Source organism: Myotis brandtii, unplaced genomic scaffold, assembly GCF_000412655.1.
Source record: "Myotis brandtii unplaced genomic scaffold, ASM41265v1 scaffold410, whole genome shotgun sequence".
NCBI lineage: Eukaryota > Metazoa > Chordata > Mammalia > Chiroptera > Vespertilionidae > Myotis > Myotis brandtii.
Genome location: NW_005365764.1, coordinates 2,576,561 through 2,593,015, shown reverse-complemented (window position 1 = coordinate 2,593,015; position 16,455 = coordinate 2,576,561). Strand labels below are relative to the sequence as shown.

The window sequence follows — 16,455 nt, the reverse complement described above, 5'->3', positions numbered from 1 at the left end:
TTCTATAGTCCCATTACCCCAAATTCTACATTTGAGGTGAAAAGTCAAGGAGGACTCTCAGACTTGGCCCATCGGGGCAGCAGGCAGACGGGTAGCACGGAAGGACAGTGGGCTGGGGACATCTCTACAGCGTTTTCTGGGTTGGACTTTGTTCTGGGCCTCTAGCTAATGCATGTACCTGGTTCTCTGCCCTAACAGGGCTCCTATTCTGGACAAACTGATTCGGAGATATCTGGAAGGCTGGCTTCCCTCTGCTCATATTTCTCCTAAACCTGGCTCACTGCCTCTAGAAAAGAGGCACAATGATGTATGTCTCCTTCATACAGACACAGCATTTTTCACAGAAACACTTTACCCTTTTGTAATGGAGAAAAAATGTTGCCCTCAGTGAAAATTTTCCACCCCATTTTGAACATAGACCGTCAGAGCTATGCACTAACTGGAAAGTCAAAGTGTGTCTGATCCCTTTTCTGGAAAATATTTCAAGCCTTTAAACACTGTGAAGTGATTTATATTTGACACACAAAATCCCAACAAAAGAGCAATTCTTCTTGAGACACAGAAAGCGTTCAAAAGTTCCAATCAAGAGAACATGTTAACCCTCTCGCTAACAATGGCACCTCTGTTAGCAAGAGCCAAGGTAAGACTTCATTATTTGACTCCAAGAAATTATATACCTTGAGTATATAAATAGAACAATATTTCAAGGCTGCTTATATATCAAAAACATGATAGGCTGAAAAGCTGGCTGATCGTTTAGGAAGCCAGATCGTTATTAGATCAATACTATTAAAGCAAACCTAAAAAGAAACTGTTGTTGCGGATGAACCAAATATATGCAAGCTTTCTGTTCAAATAAACATTGTCTTCAAACAAAGGAGCTGCAAAGCACGGCCACCTGTCATCTGACCACAATCAGCCCAATCGCCCGCAGACCATCAGGAAAGAAATGGACTTTGAATCAGGGGCCCAGGTTTGAGTTCTGACTACTTCACTCACTAGCTGTGTGACCTGAGAAGAGTTACTTAACCCCCTCCACGCTTCGAGCTCTGCATCTGTCCAATGGGGAAGAAAGTCGCCCACCCTGCAGACTTGTGGGAACTAAAGGTAGGTAACGTGCCTGGCTCATGTTAGGCTCAGTAAGGGCCAGCTAGCATTCCTGGTACTGAGCTTTTAAAAAGTTCATACAAAAGCTGAAATGTCTACTTTGCTAGTTTCCTAAGGTTTATGGAGAGACCACAACCTCTCCCTAAAAAACAGTGCAGCCCTGAGGAATTCACTGAACAGCATACGGAAGTGCCATGCATATGTAAGCATATAAATACAAGGGTAATCTTGGTGACTCTTTTTCTTTTTATGCCTAACCAAGAAATTTTCACTTTCTTCTTCTCTCTTACCCCAGCCTTTTCGTTACTGGTCTATATTTACAACCGACTTGTGGGAACTAAAGGTAGGTAACGTGCCTGGCTCCTGTTAGGCTCAATAAGAGCCAGCTAGCATTCCTAGTACTGAGCTTTTAAAAAGTTCATATAAAAGCTGAAATGTCTACTTTGCTAGTTTCCTAAGGCTTATGGAGAGACCACAACCTCTCCCTAAAAAACAGTGCAGCCCTGAGGAATCCACTGAACAGCATACTGGAGTGTCATGCATATTTAAACATATAAATACAAGGTAATCTTGGTGACTTTTTTTCTTTTTATGCCTAACCAAGAAATTTTCACTTACTTCTTCTCTCTTAACCCAGCCTTTTCGTTACTGGTCTATATTTACAACGTATCTGATGATATTATGCACGAACAGAATGAAATTGATATTGCTGCGACAGGTCTCCTTTTGGATTTGCATGAAGAGATTTCTTTACGTCAGATTTAATTTTTCAGTTTTCAGGCCAATGCTCACTTAGTCATCGAATCTCACTGTAGTATATCATAAAATAACACAAGCTACCTCGGGAATAATAATGGCTTCCACCATCTGTGCCAAACAGTATGCCAGGCAGGTACAGTTGTGCTTTTCTGTCTCATACTGTAGAAGAGGAAAATGCAGCTCAAAAAGGTTAAATAGCTTGCTCTAGGGACACATAGTTAGAAAGTGTAATGGAGTTTTTGACCCCAGATCTGTATGATTCCAGAACATTCACACTTTCCACAGACACAACTGCCTCCCATAATACCAAAAAGAAAACATAATCTAGTTTGAAAGCTAAGGCTTTTTAATGACAAACTGAGTCAGCAAGACTTGCAGAGGTAATCGGTAATGCAAGACAAAACCACCTTCCCCTATCATCAACAAACAACAAGTGCTGGCGAGGATGTGGAGAAAAAGGAACCCTCGTGCACTGCTGGTGGGAATGCAGACTGGTGCAACACTGTGGAAAGACAGTATGGCGTCTCCTCAAAAACTAAAAATGGAACTCCCATTTGACCCAGTGATCCCACTTCTAGGGATATATGAAAAGAAATCAGAAACACCACTCAGAAAGGATATATGCACCCCCATGTTCATAGCAGCACAATTTACAATAGTTAAGATTTGGAAACAGCCTAAGTGCCCATCAGCAGATGAGGGCATTAAAAAACTGTGGTACATCTACACAATGGAATATTATGCTGCTGTAAAAAAGAAAGAACTCTTACCATTCACAACAGCATGAATGGACATGAAGAGCTTTATATCACCAAAGTTCTTGAATGCATACATGTAAGCATAACCGATGGACACAGACACTAGGGGGGTGAGGACATATGCTGGGGGGTAGGAGTGGCCGGGGAGAGGTCAATGGGGGAAAAAGGAGACATATGTAATACTTTGAACAATAAAGAATTTAAAAAAGAATACACACACGCACACACAAAAAGAAACACCTTCCCTTCTGTTATCTCTATAGACAAAAGTCTTTCTTTTTCCTTAAACAAACATAGTACCCACCCACCCCCACCCCCCCAAGTTGCTTTGCATATTAAAACAGCCAACAGCAAGCATGTCAAACTCACAGCCACGAGTTTGACATCCTTGGTCTACAGCAGATTGATTTCAAGAATCTGGCGTAACTCTAAACTACTTTTTTTAAACAACAGAGACACCTTTTGGCCAATAAGTGAAGCTGCAAGGTTACAGGAATACTGAGTCAATACACATTACATTGCACACTGAGGGGCCATTATGTATTTATCTTTTTCAGTGATTCCTTGGTCCTTTGCTGCTCTACAGCCAACATGGCCATGGCCACAAAAGGAAATATCTCAATGAAGAAAGGCAGACCAGGGGCTGGATGTACTACCTGAAATGCAACTCGATCTGAATGGATCCTTGGGCTGTGCTGCTGTTCTTGGAGGGCTGAAAGATGCAGCTGAAGACGTTGGTCGTGCCAGGACTGGCCTTCTGCCCAGCATAGCGGGTGTCAAAAGCCATCATGGAATGGGAAACCAAGTTAACGGATTTGGTTTGGTTGGAAAAGCTCTCAAAGAGCAGTTTACATTTCTTAAAGTCAAATCTAAAAGGAAGAAATCAGACAAGATGTTAAAACTCTTCCCTTTTACAAAATTCTGTAAGTTCAAGATAAAAAAAACAAAATAATAAGTATGCTTAAGTTCTATGAAGGAGGATAACATTTATTCTGAAATCTTTCATTGATTTTAACAGATTCCTCAAAATGGACTTAGTATCACTAGGCTCTGCATCTTACTTTCTATTTCCAAAGAGATGATCTTGTCCATAGGAATCTCATGAGGAACAGCAATACCACACATGTATTATATTCTTGGTTCATTTTTCATCTCATTTCTCATCTCAAGCCTAAGAAGACTGAATACAGGGTGGGGCAAAAGTAGGTTTACAGGTTTTCGGATGGAAAACAATACAATAATTAATAAATAATAACACAAGAATAAACTCTGTTTCCAGTACTCACAACTGTAAACCTGTTTTGCCCCACGCTGTATATGCGATAATCCCCAAGGGATGTCGAGGATCCCTTTAGTCCTTCATTTGTCAACTTCTAGCCTGCCTAGAGGAGTCTCTCTCTAGAGTTTGCTTAATTTTTACCTCAGACCACTACAGCTTAACAGAAACTACCAGATCAAACAATACCTTTCATTACAGAAAAATAACGCAACTCGCCCACCAACAGGAAATGCATTTGGGACTGACTTTTTTAAATAACAGAGAAAACTGCAATGGACAACTCATAGTCACTCAGTACCATCATGACAGTCTGTACAGATACTGGAGAAAACTAAGGGCATAGCCAGTCATCAAAAAAATTTGCAACAAAACAATCAGCATGGAACCCCAGCTGAGTTAGATACAGACCAGGATGGATTTTCAAGGGAAAAACAAAGTAGAATATAGAGTGCTTCCGTGAGGAAATCACTAGGCTGAAGTCCTGTTTTCAAACATCGAAACACTTTTCCAGCCATATAACCTTACATTAGTTAAAAACTCTATCTGGAAACCAGAGAAAAGTAATGTCTGCACAACCTTACATGGCTGTCAAGATATCTACATGAAAGGTGATCGAGTGTGAAAACACAATGCATTCTTAAAGGTCCCCACTGCTAAGAACAAATTCCTGGTCTACACTGACCAAGCAGACGATATAAATAAGTGAACGGCTGCGTAAACACATGCCCTTTCGAAAGGTTTCCCAAGTTGCCACTAGCTTCTAGGGCTCCCAAATGAAAACATGGGCCAGCACTGCCAAAGCTTCCAATTTTTCAAAAGAAACTGAAATCCCAACTTTTTGTGTGAAAACCCCCAAATTGTAAATGTTGACCAGTGAGGGAAACGTCAGTGCTGCTCACCAAACAGTCTGGGTCTCCCCTATGCAGACACAGGACGATGGCATGCTGACTCGGCCGTGCACCTGTGGGCCCATGTTCTACCCCATGAGGTCTGCCAGGGCATTAACTGCCTGCGAAGACCCTCCAGGGCTCTTATTTTTCTCGCTGGCATGTCAAAACTCTGTCTGCTCTGTCAGCCGCAGTGACTGCTGTGAGCAGAGATGCCCGAGACCCCTGTAGCAGGAGGAGAAACTCTCCCCTGTTCTAAGTCACTGGTATTTTCGAGTGCCTGCTACCAGAGTGCAGCCTATGCTATCTGGACGTAGACGGCAGTGAACTTGAACTTTTGAAAAGCACTCTGCAGACCACATTCCGCTGTCAACCAGCACTCCGGAACCTCTGCTCTCTGCTAAAGCAAAACCTGTGGGTTACTTGTATCAATGTTACTGTATTACTGTTGTTATAAACAATGCAATGTAATGAGAGCCACACCTCGCCAGGGACCCGGCACCTTCTCTTCCTTTTGGATCCTTCAGCTCCAGACTCACGTTTACCATGTCCATGAGGAAGCACATGCATGTGTACACCTCTCCACTCAGGACCGTCTGGAAAAGAAAACGCTGGTCAGTCCACACTTGATGGTGCCAATGAGGATTGGGATTAGGATGGCGAGAAATCTAATTTGCTTATTGTTCCATCTTCTTTCCCGGGGTGATTTGAGGAATGTATGCACAGGGTGACCATCCGCTGAGGCAATGGGAGTTACAGAAGAACATGAGGTCTCACTCACGTGAATTCTTGGGTCTTGTAAATCATAAGGCCGCATAAATTCCTCTATGGGCTCTCCCAGGTTGTTCTCTAGTAAACCACGGATCAGCTTGTATTTGTACAAATCCAAGGAGCAGTGGACTGAGGAGAGGTTGCCATGAATGGATATGTCTGGCACAGTATGACTTATCTCTCTATGAAAAAAGAAAAGGAGAAAATTTTACAAACCAAACTAACTTGACATTGACATAGTTCACACCCAAATATAAGAGCTAAAAAGTACCCACCTATATTATCAAACAATTAATTTCTAACATCCAATGACAAAAATGTCATGTGGCTCCAAACGAAGCAAGTTAGTATGACTGAATGTCATGCTTCAACTACAAAAAGCCCCTTTCTTCCAAAATATATATTTACAAAGTCCCAAATTTAATGAGTTGACTAAGGAATATATTAATAAGGAAAAAATCTCATGAGACTCAGAAATAGTTTAAACATTATAGATGGAAAAGCAATAAAGACATAATGACAAGCTCTTTATTTAACTCTTCAGATTTAGTGATACCTGAAGGACGAAATCAGTGTTTTATCCCAAGCCCAGCGGGACAATTAGGATAAAACCTGTCAGTGACATGTCTCAGTGGAGACGGGCAGGAGTAAAGTGGAAAAAGCCAGGTTGAGGAGGAATACATCTCATCCCCACACTGAAGACCTTTTTCTCTACCCTCCTCAGGGCAAAGTGAGCCTGCTAGGTCCTGCAGATGCCACGCTCCAAGTACATAAAATAGAGGGTCACACGTTTTATATTCCACGTGGAAGGGGAATATAAAAAGTTACGTTGTCTAGAGAGAAAAACCTACATGCAATAAAGTGAAAAGGACCAGTGATGCAATCAACCAAGAGAAGCTGGAAGGGATTACCGAGTGCCCTCCTGGGTTCCTGTTTGGGTGGAGTGAGAGCGGATCGGATGCCTTATGTTCAGTTATCACCTTTTATCTGGGCTAACAGAGTATAACCATTTGCACATAAACACTGATGAAAGTGGGTAACGTTTAGATAAGGAGAGTAGCAAAGCACTTTTTTTTTTGGAAGCATTACTTGAAAAGAAAACAAAGTGTTCGATTTCTAAATAATGAAGCTCCTCTTAAGTCTGCTAAGCCAGTAAAACCAAATATAGCCCATGCCAACCATAACTGAACACCAGCCAAGGAGCACTTGAATAACAAGTAAGAATGAAATGCAAAAATCCCAGTGAGAGCAGCTAAACTCTTTCATTAATCCAGACAGAAACGAAAAAGTGACATAAAAGGACTTGCCCAAACCCAAGGACTGCAAAGGGTGTGGCCAAAGAGGGACTCAAATCACACTCTATACCAGCGAGGAGACTGCTTTTCAAAGCATTACTTTACAACCACCGCTCATCTCTCCCTGGAGTTGAGATGCAAATGTTGCTGCTTCTCCAAAACTAGTGCCTCAAACTGAAGGCCTCACGCACTGAGGCCAGCAGCCTCCAGTCGTGCACAGGCCCAGGTGGGCACCAACACCCCCAGACGACCTTGTTAATATACACCTGAGGCTCTGCCCTGAGAGTCGGCTTCTGGTGGACTCGGGTAGGCTCTGGGAATGCCTATTTTCAAGACCTTTCCCAGCCAGGCAAGGCACTAATGACAATTAAAACAACGTTCTAAACTACAGAAAGAAGCATCCTGTGTTTTGAGAGACTAATGAAAAGGTAAAGTCAGTTCATTAGTGTTTATGGAGTACTTTCAGATTGCTCAATAGAGTGAAATGGGCAAAACTGCATCTAAATAGTTATTCTGATTAAATGGAGCTCCAGGGAAAATAGCAATACCAGGCCCAGCGCCTACTGTATTTGGAACATATAATCCTAATGTCACCTCTTCCAAAATATTTTCCCTGCCATCACCACCTCCCTACCCACACCAAAATCCATGCTAAACGTATGTCCCTTCCTGTTTCCACGGCACCTGCTGCAATCCCAGCACAGTTTATAACACTGACTCAAACACTAAATCAGAACCATCGACTTGCCTTCCTATATCCCTCAGCAAAGCTCTGTGAAGGCAGACGTTTTTTCTTTCATCACAGCAGCCCTCATGTCTAGAACATTTATTACATGAAGAAATAAGCGAACACCGATTATCTTTCACACTTACTTAACAGCACTGATTTCCGCCTTATTAACATTCTACTTGTGATAGTTATTCAGATATAAAACACTCACCTGTCCAAATTCCTTTCCACCTGCAATTTCAGCCGGCAAGGCTCAGTTAAGAGGCTGCCTCCCGTCTGTCTCACAAAATAGGAGGGAAAGACCAGATCTCCACTGCTGTCGTCTGAGGCCTTCGAATATTCCCGGGGACGTCTCTCGGCAGCAAAGATGTCCATGTCTTGCAGATCCACGACAATGCAATCCAGCAGGCAGACATGGTCTTCTATGTGGACCCAGGAAAAGAGAGAGAATGAAGAAAATGAGACCCAAAAAAGGCTGGTCCTGAGCAAAACTAAAAAGCCAAAGAAAGTTCATTCTGTCTTTGGGAAAACGTTGAGAACTGCCTGCTTCAGGAAACTGGGTGCCCAGAAGTCTCCACACGGGCACCTGGACCTCCCTGCCCAACGCTCTACGTGCTGACACTTCCTGCCTGCTCACCTCCACTTCAGGTGCCACATTCCCTCAGCGCCTCACTACTGTCCAGAGACACTGGCTGAGACTAAAAGGTTTTGATGAAACTCATTTAACATGCATCCCTCCCAGAAAACCAACAGGCATCTCCTGTAGAAATAACATTACCCAAAGGTTACAAAATCTCCCAGCAACAAAACTCTTTTTCTAACATATACCACATGTGCCATTTCCACCACCACTGATCTAATCCAAACCACCTTCGTTCTTGCTTAGATCACCATAAACCCCCCTCCCATATACCAACAAATTCCCCCCTGGCCCTCACAAAACCATTCTGCCCACAAAATACCAGTGTAATCACTTTAAAAAATAAAAAAATGAGACATAACATACATTCTCTTCCTTCGCACACTTTAATGGCTATGTTTATTCCAAATTTTTTTCTGTAAATCTCCCCTAAGCCCTGTAAGACCCTGCTTAAGCCCACTGCCTACTTTTCCAGCCTCACCTTAAGCCAGTGATGGCGAACCTATGACACGCGTGTCAGAGGTGACACGTGAACTCATTTTTTTGGTTGATTTTTCTTTGTTAAATGGCATTTTAATATATAAAATAAATATCAAAAATATGTCTTTGTTTTACTATGGTTGCAAATATCAAAAAATTTCTATATGTGACACGGCACCAGATTTAAGCTAGGGTTTTTCAAAATGCTGACACGCCGAGCTCAAAAGGTTCGCCATCACTGCCTGAAGCCATTCTCCACTTTGCTCATGAAGACTCAGGCTCACTGGCCTTTATTTCCCCAAAGGCCAAGCTCTTTGCTGTCGGAACAGCCTTACCTATGATGCCGCCCTCTCTTCTCCATCTCACCTGGGTCCTCTCTGTTCTTCAGTCTTTCCTATAATATTTATCTTAATCTTCCAATATTTAGATGCTTATTTAATGCCATTCCCACATTAGTCACATGGTGGCAGGAACCATGTCTAACAGTATACACCTGGCATTAAGCAGGCACTAAATAAATTAGTTCTTGATTTCTTGACTATACTGATAACTTGGTGAAACAGATAAAAGTACAGCTGATTTGGAAGAAGGAGGGATGGGATAGGAAGGAAGGGCTTCAGAGAGTCCTTGGGGTCATCATGGAACCCTAGGGTAAACAGAAGTATAAAAACCACTGCCTTAATCCAATCTTATACACAAATAGAGGAATCCCAGAAATAAAAAGTAAGTCAGGAGAAATATTCTTGGGAGAGATCTTTCTATATCCCAAATCCCTTCCTATATGTAAGGCTGCCCTCATTCCTCACCAGCACTGTCATCATAGCGACAGAAGACAACATTCGCTGAGGGTGCTGTGAGTGCACCCACTCCTGTGCTCCACATGTGCGACAGGCAGCACCACGTGGGTTAAGAATTCAGGTTCTGGAGTCAGACTGCCTAAGCTCATAGTCCAATGCTACCATTTACTAGCTATGTAACTGGGCAGGTTAAATTACTTCCTCTCTCTTAGCCTTTATCTCTTCATCTGTAAAATGGGGATAAAAATAAAACTCTATAGGGGTGTTATGAGGATGAAATGTGTGTGATAATTTACATAAAGAATGTGCCACAATGTCTGGCACATAGTAAGTGTTCAATAACTACTATGATAATCATATAATGCCATTAATCACCCGAGTAACCACCCTCCGGTCACCTCGAGGGCTGTAAGGCGCTGCAGGGCGTTAGCTCTTCCTCACATCTAACAGAAGATGCTCAGCAGTCTTCCCCAGCTTGAGTCCCATAGCTCCCGAAGACCAACCACGATCAACTGGTTTTTGTGGTTAATCACACCCTGCTTCCCTCTCGAGCTCCTTGGAGCAGCATCTCACTCATGCAATCCATCACCCAACCAGAACCCATCTGAAAACTAAAAGGCCAAAATCAGGCTCTCATCTGGATGACCCATTCTTAAATTCCAGAGCAGGAAACCAATGACTAGATGGTCCATGTCTTTTAAAAATTATTATTTAAAGTATTCCTGTTGTTACCTAATTCACACTGACATTTTATGAAAGAGTTATGTTTCATTTTTTAGAATTAAATAGTGACTGGCAAGGATGGTGTCTGAATAGTAGGTGTGTCTAAGGATGCAGGAATCATTCTAGTTATAAATATACCATCTGATGGCAACTCTCTTGACCTATAAGAAAAAAATCCCAATAAATGATCTAAATATCTTTATTTATACTGTGTCTTGCTAATTTAACCCACTTTAGAAGTCACCCAATGCTAAGTCTACAACCTAAATTTCTTAAGCCTACTAAAGCAATGTCAAAATTCCATTAGCACAGAAGACATGCTATTGCTTTGCCAGCATCTGCCCTTTGCCAGGGTGCAGCCTCCTCTTTCCCTTCCCCCCCCCCCCCCCCAGAAGCACATCTACATAGCTGTAATGCAATGGCACAAACAAGAAATTGACACTGATACAATTCACTGATTTTTTTTTTCAGATTTTACCAGTTTTACATGCATACACCCCCACCTACAGCCACCTCACGAATTCCTCACCTTCATCACACAGTTCCTTTCTCTTCTCTTACCTGGACTACTGGAAACCTGGCCGACAGAGGGTGTGGCTTGCTGCCCTTGCTGCTTGGTCGAGGCACTGGGCATGAGCTCACTCTTCAGGACGCCTACACCCACCCCAGCAGGCGGCGCCATGAACAGCCCCTCCGTGTGGCTGTCCTTCGGGTCCTCCGTGCCCGTCGTCTTCCTCATGCTGTGTTTGGGAAAGCTCACTGGGGAAGCTGAAGGCACTGATTCCTGGAAGAAACAGAATAAAGCTAAAAGGCAAGAATGGGGGTGGTCTCTTTACTGTCCGGTAAATCCCATCCAGTCCCTGGGCTCTTCAAAGACCCTATCACTTGGCGCTTCCCAAGACAACCTGATCCCATGAACAAAGGGTAGTGACAGGATCATGACATTTACATCACATGTAATTATCTGCAGAGATGGTACATATAATTCAATACCTATTGAAAACTGTGGCAATTTTGCAGGAAGATATTATCTTCTGTCTTAAGAGCAATGTTAAGATGCTAAAGGCCAGTGGTTTGTTTAATCAACGTAAAATGAAGCAAAAGCTAACCTCTCAGCCATATGATATATTGTCACTGTACTGGAGGGGAGGGGCTTAATGTTCTAAGAAATGTATCTAACAGCAAGTATGGTTCCAATGGAATTAATTACATAACGTGTTTGCATTTTCTGGAAGTCTCTCCTCGGGGGTTCACATTTCTTATCTCTCTCAGTAACTGTATGTCAATGGAGAAAGAAAAAAAAGGAAAACACAGGCGGTTGGCCATTCCTATTATGTTTCTGTTCAAGGACATAAAGATTAAGGGCTAATCCCGAGTAAAATAAATTCTATAAAATACTACACCCTGCTCTTACATACTTAGTACCTTCAGTTAACTGCCAACAGGGATAAATCTTTTCACCAAAATGATTCAATAACTGACTTGAAAACCTCCCGTGACTGCTTTGCCCAAGCCTCAGAGCCCTGCATTCCTACGACTTGTGCCTCCCGGTGTTCTCATCTATCCATCCTCAAGAGCGGACTGGAGGAGGGGAGAACGGTTTCCGCTAGCGCGGCCTTGCATGTCATTCCTCTCAGCCTTCGAGGAGGTAACAGTGCTCTCCTTCACGGTTCTCTTGGGTAACAATTACACGTAACAGTGAGCGAAACCAGTTCTTACTTTCCAAAATGTGTTTTGCAAGTCAAATTACTAGGTAAATGCTATTACTTAAGTACTGCAACATTAAAAACCTTCCCTCTTGCTTAGTTTATTTAAACTCTAGGGAGTATTTGTTGCTCTTTCATTTGACTCATCTCTACATCCTCACTGTAGTTGGTCTAAGTAAATCAATGGCTTGAGCAGATTAACTCAAAGCTTTTGAAAGGCTGACTTAGAAATTATGGTTTAAGCAAAAGCTATGATTGAGGAAAATGAAAGGAAGAGCATATGTAAAAAATTCAAACCTGCACTCATTAGGACATGGATTTATGTAAAACAATTCTAAACACACAGGAGTCATAAAGCTCAAAGGCAAATAACCTCTCCACAAGCTTTGGTTTCAGGATTACTTCCTGTTCTTCAACCACTGGGATGCATGCTAGACAAACCTCACACGTGCAAATGGATCCAAGGGCAAATGGAAATGCAAACCAATTTCTGGTGAGGAAAGTAACTATCCACTTTCTATAGGCCTGGGTCAACTGAGCTTGGCTGTACACGTCGGAGGCAAGCTTCACAGATATGTTTATCTGATTACAGATACTTTCACAGGCAGCACACTCCAAGCGGCCCTTATGGAATTCTACAGAACAACCACTAGTATGCAACAAGATAAGGCTTTTCTAGGGCTTAAGGAAATAAAAATACACCACCAAGAACTTACATACTACCCAGAGCAAGAGCGAGAGCAAGAGCAAGAAAGAGAAGAAAAGGAAAGAGAGACAAAGAGAAGAAAAGCAACTGCTTTTCATGGTCCTTAAGAACTTCTCTACACAGGAGGAAAGTGAGACACACACACACACACACACACACACACACACACACACACACACACACGATAAGCGGACTTTCCCAATGAGATACTTTAAAGGGTTAATTTTTTAAATTTTCTTTTTTTAAGCATAAGAGTGTGAATTGACTGCTGAATCCCATAAGGTCTTTCAGAATAACCAGGAGGCAAAAAAGCATATTATACCTTGAAGAAACAGCGATCCTTGTATGCACTGCCACTTAAAATCAAATCCTCAAAAACAAATACAGGGAAATTTTTTCATTAAAATGCTGCAAACTATATACAGTTATCTGGCTTACTTAACAAAACTTTCTTGAGATTGTTGGCAATTCTTTGTTATGCTAACTTCAGTGTCAGCTTGTGAACCCATATATAGATACTAGAGGCCCAGTGCACAAAATTCATGCATGGGTAGGGCCCCTAGGCCTGGCCGGCGATCAGGGTCGATTGGGGCCTTCCTTCCCCCAGCTGCCGGCTGCCAACCAGGACCTTCCTTCCTCCGGCTGCCAGCTGCCGGCGGGGGCCTTCCTGCTGCCAGCCAGCCAATTGGGGCCTTCCTTCCCCAGCTGCCGGCTGCCAGCCAGGACCTTCCTTCCTCTGGCTGCCAGCTGCCAGCGGGGGCCTTCCTTCCCCAGATGCTGGCTGCTAGCCAGGGCCTGCCTTCATTCTGTGCTGCCCCCTGGTGGCCAGCCACATCATAGCGAGCAGTCAAACTCCCAGTCAGTCGAACTCCAGAGGGGATAATTTGCATATTAGCCTTTTATTATATAGGATTATACAGGATATCTGAGAACATCAGTCCTTTACTGAAGGGTAGAGAAACAGAAATGGTACTTATTGAACTTAATTACCCATTCTGGCTCTAACTGACCTTTTCCTAAAAATATGTAGGTCTCAAAACAAAGATTTACCACAAAACAAATATGTTCCCAAAAACTTACTGTAAACTCAAAAGACAGTTCCCAAGGAGGACTCCCTGGGCAGTAATGGCAGTGGAGTTGGAACAAAGATGCAATATCCAGAGATGATGATGGGGACAATGTTCATGTGCAAACACCAGTGCTGATACTTTTGTTTAAAATCTACTCATGTTAATTATAAACACTTCATACTAAGGAGAAGTGAATAAGAAAGTTTAGAAGCAGTTACCAATCTTTCTTTTTATGAATGAACCTTTCTTTCATGTTCTTTAAATCAGCAAACAGCAAAATGCTTATATCTCAACTATGAAAACCGATTTACTTCATTAAGGCCAAGGTTACTAGTTCCCTAGTGGGCTTACTGTGAAAAGACCAATGGTGGTGGATCTCACTTTTACTATTGCAAAAAATACACATAAGTAGTGGCTTGGCAGTTAGAGTGTCGGCCGACTCACTGGAGGATCATGGGTTCAATTCCTGGTCAACGGCAAGTACCTGGGTTGCAGGTTCAATACCTGGCCCCAGTTGGGGCATGTGCAAGAGGCAACCAATAGATTTTTTTTTTCTCTCTCTCTCTCTCCCCTTCCCCTCCCTTCCTTCTACTCTCTCTAAAAATCAATGGGAAAAATATCCTCAGGTGAGGATTAACAAACTAACAAAAATACACTTGAGTGGGAGCCTGTTTCTCCAAGTCAAAGCAGCCTCTGGCGGTGAGGCCTGTTACCCACAGGAGGGCTTCTCGCAGCTCTGCCTGAGGGATGCCTATGAGCTGGGTGAACCTGGTGCTGCCCTCCCTGTGCATCGCTAAACACTGCGGCCTCCGCTCTGATCACTAAATCTGGTTTATCTGAGCGAGTGGCTATAACTAAGATGATACATGGACAACATGACCTCCAGCCCTTTGTCCAAACACCCCCAACTCTGGGTCCAGAGCCCAAGGTTACAACACATGGACGTGGTTCCTATGATTGTCACTGTCCCATCTTCACTCTTCTCCTTCCTCCACCCATTCCCACTCACTGAATCACGTATCTTCGGTTCAAGATGTTTACGTGAATAACAGTGAGTAAATGAATGAGTGAAAAGTAAAAGAAATAAAAAATACAGAGACAGTAATTTGAAAATCATAACATTAAGCATTGCCAACAAATATTATCTTCCTATTACTTTCTGAACTGAGTTGCTGTCCTGGTAAGGACTACCACCCCACTCATGCTGTTATCTTCCTATTACTTTCTGAACTGAGTTGCTGTCCTTGGCAACATCCTGGTAAGGACTACCACCCCCCTCATGATCTTTCATCTTCTTTTCTTTCTATACCTAGAGAGGCAAACAGTAACTGCTCGTTCATATCTTTTCTGTCATAATCTTTTGAGTTCTTCCATCTAAGTTATTTTAATGAATTCACTGCCCCACCCTTCAGAAAATTCAAAGAGCTATAGCTACTCAGGAAGGGCCATTCAAGACGCATAACAGGAACAGCGTTTGTCAGCTTATTTTCCCCACGTTAACCTAATCCTAATCCTGGGAGGTAAAATCAAATCACAGCTCAGAGAGTAGAGTATGGGAGCCAGACACATCTAAGTCTAAGGTCCACATGTCCTCCTTACTACCTGTATAATCCAAAAGAAATGGCTTAATCTTTTTAAGTCTCAATTTCTTTATCTGGAAAAATGGTGTTAATAATACTAGATGCCTCTTAGGTTACTAATGAGAACAAAGTGAACAAATATGTAAAAAGCATAGGCTGATGTATAATAAGCATTCAATAAGCATTCAATAAGCCTTCAATAAGCATTCAGTAATAGTGCTATTATTGTCAGTCATAAGACCTTACAATTAAATCAAATTTTATGTACACCCCCCTTCAAAGGCCATCTCTCTCCCAGTGTTATTAGCTGTTAGACCAAAATGAGCATAACTAGCTGGGGTTTTCAGTAAGTGCTATTCTCACAAGCTAAAACGAGTTTGTACTGAATAAGCAGAGAGAGTGAAAAGCCACTGTGGAAACTGGCAAGGTGCCATCAAAACACACAGGGGAAAAGAACAAGACACCTCTAGTTCCAGCAATGGTACCAGGCTCCTCAGTGCAAATGTGAGTGGGAGGGGCTAATCAGACGACCTCCATGTCCTCTTGGCACTAAGTCTGTGATTACTAGGTGCTTTCTCTCTCTCTCTTTTTTTTTTTCCTTTTTGTTTTGTTAATCCTCACCCAAGGATATTTTTCCATTGATTTTTAGGAGAGTGGAAGGGAGTGGGAGAGACAGATAGAGAAACATCAATGTGAGAGAGACACATCAATTGGTTGCCTCCCGCCCGCACCTGGACCAGCCCAGACTGGGACTGGGGATCAAGCCTGCAACCAAGGTATGTGCCCTTGACCGGAATCGAACCTGGGACCCTTCAGTCCACTGAGCCAAACTGGCTAGGGTGGTGCTCCCATTTTTATCATTTATTCTCAACGAGTCCCCCTTTTTCCAAATGTAAAATGAAAAAACAGCAATCCTCATGCCAATTACCTCCAAACATTATTGTAAGAAATAAATAAGTTCTAATATAATTTTAAACTGTAGAGTAATATCTGTATAAGACTTTATTATAAGGATATTTTTTAATGGCTTCAGATAAACCTTGGGCCAAATCAGGTTCCCTGAAAAAGCCAAATAGTGTAAAAAGTTGATTATTCTGAGGTCAAACAGTGAGGAAAGCATTATAAAGATGGAAGATTGGTTCTGTTGGTTTGTTTGATAAAATTACT

General features: G+C 42.4%; 1 protein-coding gene across 2 annotated transcripts in view; it reads right to left on the bottom strand.

Moving 5' to 3' along the window:
- Positions 1 to 16,455, bottom strand: part of VPS13D (vacuolar protein sorting 13 homolog D (S. cerevisiae)) — a 237,730-nt gene that overhangs the window by 151,188 nt on the left and 70,087 nt on the right. For both annotated transcript variants that reach the window (XM_014545506.1, XM_005873452.2), the window contains exons 25-29: positions 10,788 to 11,010; positions 7,798 to 8,008; positions 5,572 to 5,743; positions 5,274 to 5,386; positions 3,281 to 3,493 (exon numbers count right to left, since the gene is read on the bottom strand). In XM_014545506.1, the coding sequence (XP_014400992.1) occupies positions 3,281 to 3,493; positions 5,274 to 5,386; positions 5,572 to 5,743; positions 7,798 to 8,008; positions 10,788 to 11,010 (932 nt within the window). The remainder of the gene's footprint in view (positions 1 to 3,280; positions 3,494 to 5,273; positions 5,387 to 5,571; positions 5,744 to 7,797; positions 8,009 to 10,787; positions 11,011 to 16,455) is intronic.